Source organism: Coturnix japonica, chromosome 14, assembly GCF_001577835.2.
Source record: "Coturnix japonica isolate 7356 chromosome 14, Coturnix japonica 2.1, whole genome shotgun sequence".
NCBI lineage: Eukaryota > Metazoa > Chordata > Aves > Galliformes > Phasianidae > Coturnix > Coturnix japonica.
Window position 1 is genome coordinate 10,896,359 of NC_029529.1, and position 10,829 is coordinate 10,907,187.

Consider the following 10,829-nt stretch of genomic DNA (forward strand, 5'->3'; position numbering starts at 1 on the left):
TTGGGGGCGTGGCTTCGATATCTTCCCCATCTGCGCATGCGTCGCTCGATCTGGTCACATGACTCACGCAGCCAATGGGGTGTCGTGTTGTTGCGCGGTGCCCAAGGAAGGAAGGAAGGCCTACCCCGTCTCCCCGCCCGCCGGTGTCCGCCGCGGCTCCGTGTCCTCACCAGGCCCCGCCGTTACGGCATGTGCTGAGCGCTCGTACCGCCCCATTCACTGCTCGCCCGGCACCTGCCGGCACTGCCCGGCACCGCCGCCCCTCCCAGGTGAGCCGGGGTTGTTGCTGCCGCGGGTCCGTCCCGGTGGCACGACTAGGCCGCAGCTGTCGGTCGGCTGGGCCCTGTGGGGTGAGGGGGGACGGGGGGGGGCGCCCAGGTAGACTGCCCAGGGAGGTTGTGGATGCCCCGTCCTTGGAGGTGTTCAAGGCCAGGTTGGACGGGGCCATGGGCAACCTGATCTATGGGGTCTCTATGGGGATCTATGGGGTCTCCTGGGCAACCTGATCTAGTAAAGGTGTATGTTTGGTGGCCCTGCTAGGCAGGGGATTGGAACTACATGATCCTTGAGGTCCCTTCCAACCTGGGTCATTGTGTGATTCTGTGTGATTCTGAGGCCTCAGCGTGGCCTAACGGTGCCTAAAGGGAGCTTAGACATGGGAGAGAGTGGCAGGACAGAGGGGAACGGCTTTAAACTGGAAGAGGAGATTGGGTGGGGGGGAAATCCTTCACCCTGATGGGGGTGAGGTGCTGGCGCTGCTTTGAGTGCCCCGTCTGCCCGTGGCAGGGTTGGAGCTGGGGGAGCTGTGAGGTCCTTCCAACCCAACCATTCTTTGAATGGCTGCAGTGAAACCTGTTGGAGTTTTTAAAGGGAAGAGGTGGGTGAACTCTGGCCAAAGCAGCTGCTGGCTGCACGCTGTGGCTGGGCATGGCTGTGCTACTAGAGAAGGGCATTTCCTGGTTCAGCTGAGGTCGGGCGGTGCTGTGGCTGCACTCACAGCCTGCTCCCTGCTAGACCGGCTCTAGGTTTACCTAAGGAGGCTCAGCCAGCAGCATGGCAGCTCTGCAGTGTAACCACAGCCTTGCAGCTCCATCCTTGGATGGATTGGGGATTGGGGGTTGGACTCGACGATCTCTAGAGGTCCTTCCAACCCCTACGATTCTGTGATTCCTAGTAGTAGCATGGATTTGCAGGATGTGTTTAAATGTTTCATTCTGATTAGTCTGCTCTGTTGTGTTTTGCTTTGTGCTGTGCTGCAGCACCTTTCACACCAGGCAGTTTGTGCCAGGCACACTGATGAGCTGTTGAGAGCTGCAGGAATGGACCCATCCTCTGCTACCCTGCAAATCTGTGCCTTATTCCATTGAACCGTTGGCAAACTTTGATGTGCATCTATTAATCTGTTCTTCCCTCCAGTTCTCATGGATCTACTGGACAGATTACACCTGGGTGTCTTTCCCTTAAGAACTCACGCTGGATTTTATTGCCTTTCATTTATTCCATTTAATGTGTCAGAGACACTCTTCACCTCTGTGACTTTTTCCTCTTTAAAAGCCTTTCTGGGTGATGCTTCTGGTGCGTTTTGGGAGTGCCAGGTTGTGTATCATTTCTTTTAATAACTCAATATCTCCATTCACAAGCTGACACTGGAGGTGCCTCATACCCACCAGGAGCTGACTCAGCTGTGCAGGCAGTGCAGCCACATTCCTGCTTTGTTCCCTGGTGGGGTTATGAGCTGTTCAATGAGAGCTCTGCCTTCTCTCAGAGCTCCTCTACAAACTTTAAACACCGATGTCTTCAGTGCGGGGCACTGCAAAAAGACTGAGAGCTTTACACCTTGCTCTGCTTCCCCCTCTCCTAGCAGGAAGGCAGGAGCTGGTTGGTTTTCCAGCATTAGTTTTTAAGTCAGTTTGGGATTTCTTGGTTTCAACTTCTTGCTGTGGGCACCCAAATCTATTTGGAATGCCACAGGCTTGTAGCTGAACCAGGTGTGGGTGTCTCATGCTAGAAAACACCTCTAAGAAAGGAAGAGGAAAGCAGTCACGTTGGTGCATGTTTCAGTTGCTTCCAGTAGTCTCTAGAGGTTATATGTATATAACACACAGAGGCTGCTGGTGCCTCTGTGATGGAACATGTGTAGTGATGAGTTAAGACAGCTCAGTAACGAGGACGGTGCCTCGTAATGGAGGTGGGTTTGGAATTCCCTCTCCCAGCCTTTGCACTGTGTTTGATTTCTGGCTCTTTGAGTCACTTGCATCTTGTGTGCAGCTGTTTGTTCTAATTCTGGGATGGCAGCGGGCCTGCATGCGGATGAGCTGTCTGGGGTTCCTGGTGCTGGGAGGAGCAGCTGTGCTGTGCTCAGTGTTCACGTGGTGCTGCTTTTCCTTCTGGCACCTCCTGCTGCTGAACGTGCCTCTGCTGGGACCCTCCGCTTTCAGCTCCTGCAGTGCTGCTGTCACAAAGCAGATTTTCTCTTCTGCGTCTCAACAAGAGGAGCTTTAACAGCAGGACCCTCCTAGCGATTCTTGCTCACCATCCCCCAGAGGAATGGCTCTGTCTGGGGCAGGAGGAAGCTGCACATTCCTCAGTGTGCTCTGGGGACACTTTGTATGGGAACAGCTTGCATGAAATCATTGCTCCAGTGATTGTATCCAGAGCTGTAGGGTAAAAGAACAGCACTGAGAGCCACTCGTGGTTGCCAGATTAGCGTGAATGTGAGTGAGCAGAGCACGGGGGATACACGTGTAGCTGGATTTCTCTGACAGTAAGTGTTCTGATTTCAGATATAACTGCTGTTTGTTCCACAATGCTTTTGTCTCATTGCCGAGTATCCTTTGGGGGTCTGTCTCACACTGTGATCCTCCCTGGCAGAACTGCTGTGATTCCAAGAGTTTGGCTTTTGGACTTCAGTCCCTTGGTGAGCAAACTGCAGTCTGGGCCCAGCAAAAGCAAAGTGCAGAGCCAGGGACAAGGTGCCAGTGCATTTCCTTCAGTGATGTCTGCACTGTGTAGGTGCTGAGTGGCACAGGGTGAGCCTGGAGGAGGGAACTGACCCATTCTTCAGTGAGGTTAGGTAGGAAGGCAGGAGTCTGGCATCTTTTCAAGTCCAGTTTCATTGTATTAAGTAAAAGGAGTGTGATAACAGGGGTATGCCAGTGCACTCCTTGTTGGAATATCTGTGTGCGATTCCACTTAATATTTGTTTAACTTGAGTCTTAGTTTATCTTGGTTTTATTCTGCTGGGGAACTGAGTGTTTTTGCTTCTGGTTGATAGTGTTTCTATTTGGGGTTTTGATGAGCTTCTCTGGATGGCAGCGGAAATCCAAACAAGAATTTGTGGAAGTGACATTGTGAGGCTGTTCAGTGCTCAGATCCAGCTGATGCTTGCAGGATGCACAGAGCAGAAGTGTTGTTAGGGCATGTCCAACAGCCCTAAAAGAGGGAAGCCTCATTCCATTGCTTTGCCAGGCTATGGAAGGCATGGAATTGCTTGAGGGATTTTCTAGAGCCCTTACATAGTTTCTCACTGAATTCTAGTGAGCGTCAAGCTTTGTCTTGCATTTGAACAACCTCTTAGATGGTGAGTGCTGATTCAGGGCAGTGAACTATATTTCCCTACAAGCAGAACATTATGTAGAGTTTCTCACCTTATTTCTTATGTGCAAGGGCTCTAGAAAGGAAGGAGAATTTCCTGCTTTGGAGAAAAGTCTGAGCTGAGGTTTCTTTGCTGTGAATCATCTCTTTCAAGGCAAGAATGTGTCCCTTAAGCTGCTGGCTCAGCTAAGCTCTGTGCAGCAGTGCACAGACTGGGTGCCAAATACGATGGGTCAGTTTACAGCAGGTTCATCTGCAGCCACTCCATCCACATAAAGCCAAACTGCTTTCTTACATCTGGGGCTTTCTTGTAGCCCTGAATTTATTTCAGTAAAGCGAGGCAGAAAGCTGTGGCTGCTCAAAGCCTTTATATTTCCATGTCAGCTTCTTGAAATTCATTTGTAAAGATCTGCAGTTTTTAGATAGAGAATGGACTTGAAACTGGCTTTTTTCCTTTGTGTTTCTGATCTTTTGTTTCTGTTCTTTTGTCAGCAACCAAGCTGACTCTTAAAGTGATGCATAAGACGGAGCTTCCCTTGGCACAGTCACATCCTGTCAGCTCTGACATCAGAACTTGGCCAGCAAATGCAGATGAGATGTTATTTTCTCTGAAGTGTTTTGCTGCTCTAATTGTGCTGCTGTGATCTCAAGTTCTCCCTAATGGGGACAGGAAAGGCTTCGAATTCAGTTCTGGTAGCAGCTCTGATGGCTGTACTGCAGATGTACATTGATATACATGATGTGAATTAATGTCTGCCTTATATAACCATCAGGTGTTTGATTATAACCTCACTTTTCTGTGTGTCAGGGAAGCACGAGGCTGCTCTCAGGGCTGTAAGCTTTTGGATATGAGGGCAAATTGCTTGGATGCTTCAGTCTCATCTGCTCCATATTCAGCTATTGTACTCTTTCCAACAGCATCACGTGCAGTTCCAGCCTCCTATCTGTTTTCCACATTAACCATCCTCTCCCAGCATGGTGGCGTTGGGCTTTTGGGAAGATCTTTAGCAAGCTTTGGGAGACTGAAGTGGAGTTTAGTCTGTCCTGGTTGAAGAAGCCAGGTATAGTTCCTTATGGAGTAGCTTCCTCAGGCTGGGCACGTGCATGCTTGTCTCCTTCAATGCTCGCTTGGTCTGTTTCTGACCAAACAAGGTTATCAAGGAGCTGGTACTGAAGGTGTCTGACTCCAGCTGTATCCAAAAACTGGCACAGCAGGTGTGTGGGAGGACCACTGCTTTGGTGCCCAGCAGATTTTGTATGGTATTAACATCCTGTGCTGGTAACCAGCCCTGTCCTGCATGTACAGGAGTGTTCCTGTGTCCAGTGTAGGTAGGCTGTTGGTTTTGGCACAGCTTGTTACTTCCTCAGAAACCATTTTCTGGGCACATCCTGCTTATTAGTTGTCTCTTTGTGTGACCTGGCCTGTGTATTTTTCCCCTGTTGGCAGTAGTTCATGAATATTTCAATTCTTAATTGTTAAGCAGGTGTCTTCTTTCCTGCAGGTACCCACTGCAGCCTTTCCCAGCTTCTTGAGGGCTGAGTGCAAGCCAAACCAAGCATCGCATGTCACCACAGTGCCCAGCCTGCAGCCCAGAGAGGCAGCGATTGCAGCCTATTGGTGCTTCAGCAAGCAAGTGAGGCAAAGAAAAATAATTACCAAACACTGTCACAGCCAATAATCAGCTTATGCGTGAGGATTTGGAGTTCCTCTATCATTAGCCTAAGTGGTGTCACTCCGTGTCACTGCCACTTGAGCGTGGTTTATCTTGTAACTTTCTCTTCACTTCTCCCTGCAAATCTGGGGAGGGCGGAAAAATGTTCAATCAAGTGCTGCTGCAAACTGCAGTTGCCTTCTGTGCTCCTTGATTTGATAGAGATGGACCTAGCAGATAACACACGGTGCTTGGCTGTCTCTTGGAGAATATAACGATTGCTAAATGTGAACTAATCCTCACAGGGATGTTTGGAGTGATTATGAAAGCAGCTCAGTAAGGATGCAGCCATGGTCCTGTGAAATAGCTGCAGTTTTTCCTGGGTACTTCAGAGAGGAGCAGGTGAGCCAAGAAAGTTGGCAGAGTGGAGCTGGGGCTCGACCTGCTTTGGCTGGTGGAACAGCAGAGGAAGGTGTTTCTGAATCCTTAGGAGAACCATTGGTGCATGGTTCTGTGTGCTGTCAAAGCAGATCAAATTCAGATCATTGCTGTGCATTCCTTTAATGTGTTTTTGCTGGTCACTGAGTGTTGTGATGGGATTTTTACAATGAAGCTGCTCAAACATATACAGCCCACTGTGTTTGAATCTGCTCATCTCAAGTCTCTGTATTTAAAAGCAAAGTTGCTGGAGAGCTGAGCATCCCCTTCAGCTCAGGGAGTACCTGAGTGCTGCAGTTTGCAGCTTGGTGCCATCTGCAGACTCACTGAGGGTGCATTCAGTTGGAAGAACAACTCCCTGCACACCGAGAGCTGCCCTGGCACAGATACTTGGCTGCGTTGCATCATCCCTGCTGTGCTTTCTTGTCTTGCAGGTGTGAATGACAGAGGAGGTGCCTCCCACTGCACTCACTGACGTGAACCTGCGTCTGCTGTGCCACGATGACATAGATGCAGTGAAGCAGCTCTGCGGCGACTGGTTCCCAATAGAGTATGTTGTGGGTACAGGTGGTGGGAGCCCAGGGCCAAGCATTGCTTTGAGCACCAGCTCAGTTCCCCATGTGGTAAATGCCCGTGGCTGGAGGCTGCTCGTGTGATATTATTTTGATGCATATTGGTACAAAATATTGTCTTTTTTCTTCTTTCCAGGTACCCTGACTCATGGTACCGAGATATCACTTCCAACAAGAAATTCTTTTCCCTCGCAGCCACATACAGAGGCTCCATTGTGGGAATGATAGTGGCAGAGATCAAGAGCAGAACAAAGGTGCATAAAGAGGTAGGAAACTTGTGTTTCAGAACACAACAGAAAGTCCCTTCCTGCTGGGGTTGGACAGCTGTGCTCTGATAGAAGACTTGCTGCCTGATGTGCTGTGAAGAGGAATCAGCTAATGCTGCTGTGGTCTAAAAACCACATTGGCATAAATGCTTAAAGGCCATCAGCATTGTGATGGCATGGGACAGTCAGTAACACCTGCAGGAGCCAAGAGCACTGAGTGGCACTGGGCTCTTCACTCTAGCTGGCTTCACCCCAGAGCCAGTCTAAGTCAAACTGCATCTTCAGCAGCAAACAAAAGGTTCTTGTTCTAACCACACTGAAAGCCAGGGCTTACCCAGATACTCTCCCAGACAGCTGGGCCTGTAGAGCACGTTTCTTGTCCTCTTCAGCAGTACATGAAACCCTGAGCAGGCAGTAAAGCCTGTTGCTGCTGAACTCCTGGATCCAGACTCTGATGTGTAACTGCAGCCTTGGCTGTGTGAATCCTTGTTGGTCCTGAGTGCAGATACATTGTGTCCTTAGGCCTGCAAATAATGTATATAGTAAAGAAACATTGTGATTTGTGTTCTGTGTCTGTAAAGGCCAAGTGAAAGGAGGAATTTCTTGCTTTGTTTTCATGTGTTCTGGTGCAGGATTCCTGCTTTCTCCTCTGCCTTTCCATGTACCTCACTAAATAACTTGTTCTATCTCTTCTAGGATGGAGACATCCTAGCTTCCAATTTTCCTTTGGACACTCAAGTTGCTTACATACTCAGTCTTGGAGTGGTGAAGGAGTTCAGGAAACACGGGATTGGTAAGTTGCTGCTGATGAGGATTCTGTTGCTGTCTTGCTACGTGTGGGTGCTGGGCCTGGATGATAAACCTGCACCACTTCACTTTCCTTTCAAGAAAGCCTTCTGTGATTTATCCCAGCACTTGAAGTGGTGCTCTCACATCCCCTTTGTGTTGCTCGTGGGGCTTCAAACTTACAACTTAAACCAATAGAAGAAATGTTTAGAGAAAGCTGAAGGAACTCAGACCTGATCTAACCTGTCACATCCACGTAAGCTCTGAGTCCCTGCTACAACACACAGCAGTTTTGCAGGCATTTGGAAATCTCGCAGTCAGAAGGGCTCGTCTCCATTCAGAGCAGGATGTGGTTTGCCATCAGTAAGTGCCATTCTGGTGCAATTTGAAGCATGATCTGTATCTTTGATCTGCCAAAGGAAGGAGGTCAGGTTTGGCAGCATGACTCACTGTTGCACATCTGGAGTCTCTATAGTGGATACAGCTAAGGACTGTATCTCCCTTCTTCTCTCCTTTAGAAAGGTGGAAATTGATATTGATGCATGAAGGCCTCAGTGGGAGGGCTGTATTTAAATCTTGAAGTGCTACTTTAGATAGATTATCTGTACAAAGAAGAAAATGCTTACGCAGAACAGTGCTCGGATAAGTTAGTAATTAATTAGCTAGTGCCATTAAAACCCTTTAGTGCTGCTGTATTGAATGTTCTCATGTTGCTTTGGGGAGTGAGTGAGATCTGAGCTCTTAGTGTGTGCAGCAGTTGCTGTTTAGCTGCTGGGTGCCAGAGATCTCAGCCAGGAGCCCTGCAGGGCTGTGCTGGCCCTGAGGGATGCAGCTGCACTGCCTGATTCTGCTCTTCTCTCCTTCAACAGGTTCACTCCTGCTTGAAAGTTTAAAAGACCATATATCAACGACTGCCCAAGATCACTGCAAAGCCATTTACCTGCACGTCCTCACCACTAACAACACAGCAATAAACTTCTATGAAAACAGAGACTTTAAACAGCACCACTACCTTCCCTATTACTATTCCATAAGAGGGGTCCTCAAAGATGGCTTTACCTACGTTCTGTACATCAATGGTGGACACCCACCCTGGACAATCTTATATCCTTTAAGTTCAGCCTGGTGTCCAGCGAGCCGTGCTAAGCAGACACCACACCATGTTGGGGGCTAAATATAGCAATCCAGCCAAGTGTGACCTGGCTGTGTCTGGGGAATGATGTGAGCTTAATTGGACAGGTTTCTCTGCAGCCAGAACGAAGGCAGCGTTAGACAGGTTCTGCACTGAGCCACTTGTACGCAGGCTTCCCCAGCTCTTCTGGGAACAGTGAAGGATGGGAAATGAAATTTGAAGCTGGAGCCAGTTTCTGTGAATGCTCTTGTTAAGCCAGCATACCAGGCATGCTTTGCCTTGCGTGGTGCAGGATTTGGCTGGCGCTGTGGCAGAAAAGCCCCTGCTTTGACTGGGCCCTGGCCTTGCCTGGGTCTCAGTAGGCTGCTCTCAAATTGGATTTGGGAATTTATATCAGGTCTTTGGGTCCTGGTGAAGAGCAGCCCTCACTGTGTCAAGGTTTCTGTAGCAGGTAGCAGTCCATTGAGAATTCCAAGTTATTTCTGAAGTTAGAATATAAACGTCAATGTCCTTAACAGATGGCCACTGACTACCTGCAGCACATCGGATCAACGCTAGCCAGCCTGAGCCCGTGTTCCATTCCCCAGAGGATATACAGACAAGCCCAGAGCCTTCTCTGCAGCCTTCTGCCATGGTCTGGCATTTCTGCCAAGAGTGGCATCGAGTACAGCCGGACGATGTGACTCCATCAGCAGACGGACACAGCACAAAGGTACGTGCCCGAGGGTGGGCTCCCTTCTGACCCACACCGTGACTGTGTGCCTGGCCCTGCCAACCTCCTGGTTTCATGTGAAGGGAGTTTGAACTCTGCTCTTGTTTATGTGGCTCGGACCTTTACAGCAGGTTAAAATTGTCCCTGCTGCCTCTGGCCTTTTTCCCAGCTGTTAGACCAGCTTTGATGGATGGAGTAACTGAACCTTCACTTTACTGATGCAGTGTCCAAGCTCAGGAGCTGGTAGCCAATGTGCACAGATCTGACTGTGTCTATGGAACAGCAGAACTCCAGTGCACTTTGAGACCCATTAACAACTGTTTTCTCCAAGACACCTTCCCTCTTTGTCTTTCCTTAGGGATTGTTCTTCCTTTCATCTCCTAAACCATCTGGCTCTGCACTGATTCCAGTGATGATGGCTCTTGGTCAGTGACCCACCCCTTGGACAGGACTCCTTATCCCACAGATTGACCAAGATCTTGCAGACTTCACCCTGGACGGGCTGCAGCCCCGACTCACCCTGTGGGCTGGAGCCCGTGAGCTCTCCTGGGATTCCAGGCTGCCAGGGGGCACCAGGCTGAGGGCTTCCATGTCACCGGTCTGTGAGCATGTCACACTGTCCCTGCCACTTCTCTCACCTCTGGATGGTTTTCTTGTATGTGATGTGGAGGGGTTCTGTGGTTCTGTTGCTGCTGAAAGCAGTGAGTGAGATGCACTGACTGTGAGTGAGCATTGAGCACCCTGAGAATAGAGGGGGGCTGGATGGCTGCGTCCTGCCCTGCTGGGGAATCCAGGCAGGGCATCTGCCCCAGGTAAGATCCCAGCCCTCCTGAGGGGGGGGGGGGGTGTAAAAAGTACCTAATCCAGGATGCACCAAGTAGAAGGCAGGGGATGAAATTGCTATTTCATAGTGAAATATATATTATACTGTATAGACCTTTCTGCCTCTTTCCAAGCTGGAACAGAGCAGGGGAGGGCCTGGGGCTATGGGACCACTGTGGTAGGCAGAGCCCTTCCCCTCCCCAGCATGCATCCTCCCTTGGCACTGGGGCTGCACACTCGCAGGATCTTTAGGGGAGAGCACTGCACACAGATCACTACAGCTCTTGGTTGTAGAGAAGCCCCCCCAGCTGCTTGCTTGCATGCTCCAGGCTGCCGTGTGTGGGCATTGCCATGGGGCTGAGCTGTCAGCCGCCCTCCCTGCAGCACTGGGCCAGGCTGGGGGGCTCCTCAGCACCGAGCTGCCCCACTGCAGGGAGAGCCCTGAGGCTCCTGTGTGCTGGACCTGCTCCCAATCCCTGGGAAGGAGCACTTGGCTTCTGGGCTGGGAGTCTGCAGCTGCAGCAGTGCTGGAGGTGGGGAAGCTCCGCTCCCCTCTGCGTAACCCTGCATCCCCTGCCCTGGTGAAGGCTTCCCACACTCTACGCTGTGCTGCTCCTCCCACTCTCTCATACCCATCTTTAAAGTGGGGCTTAAGTGCAGGGCGGTGTAAGCTGTGCAGGGACAGCTCTGGTGGCAGCTGAGGGCACAGAGTGGGGATGAGCCACAGTCTGGGTTGGGTTTAGGCCTAGAAGGAGCAAACACGGTAGGAGCTTGCAGCCCTGATACTGTACGAAGTGATTTCAGTGTTTGAAAGCCCTAAGATGAGCATTAAACAATAAAAGGGTGTGGAGGAGA

The 10,829-nt window shown here is 50.3% G+C and overlaps 1 protein-coding gene across 4 annotated transcripts; it reads left to right on the forward strand.

The window, feature by feature from the left end:
- Positions 1 to 59: 59 nt before the first annotated feature.
- Positions 60 to 10,829, forward strand: NAA60 (N-alpha-acetyltransferase 60, NatF catalytic subunit). 4 transcript variants are annotated; one of them, XM_015877403.2, is made up of 8 exons: positions 60 to 269; positions 5,097 to 5,228; positions 6,119 to 6,234; positions 6,393 to 6,522; positions 7,219 to 7,315; positions 8,178 to 8,412; positions 8,967 to 9,152; positions 9,511 to 10,829. In XM_015877403.2, exons 3-7 carry the CDS (start codon positions 6,125 to 6,127, stop codon positions 9,121 to 9,123), a joined length of 729 nt encoding a protein of 242 aa, XP_015732889.1. In that variant the 5' UTR covers positions 60 to 269; positions 5,097 to 5,228; positions 6,119 to 6,124; the 3' UTR covers positions 9,124 to 9,152; positions 9,511 to 10,829. The 4 variants fall into 4 exon arrangements, with proteins under 4 accessions (XP_015732889.1, XP_015732888.1, XP_015732890.1 ...); XM_015877402.2 differs by lacking the exon at positions 5,097 to 5,228; XM_015877404.2 differs by lacking the exons at positions 60 to 269; positions 5,097 to 5,228 and adding an exon at positions 2,409 to 2,764.

Excerpts from the sequence above, each read along its gene's own strand:
- NAA60 (XM_015877403.2), top strand. The coding sequence starts at position 6,125 with ATGACAGAGGAGGTGCCTCCCACTGCACTCACTGACGTGAACCTGCGT. Across the intron at positions 6,235-6,392 it reads GGCGACTGGTTCCCAATAGA|GTACCCTGACTCATGGTACC; the intron begins GTATGTTGTGGG and ends TCTTCTTTCCAG. Across the intron at positions 6,523-7,218 it reads GAACAAAGGTGCATAAAGAG|GATGGAGACATCCTAGCTTC; the intron begins GTAGGAAACTTG and ends TATCTCTTCTAG.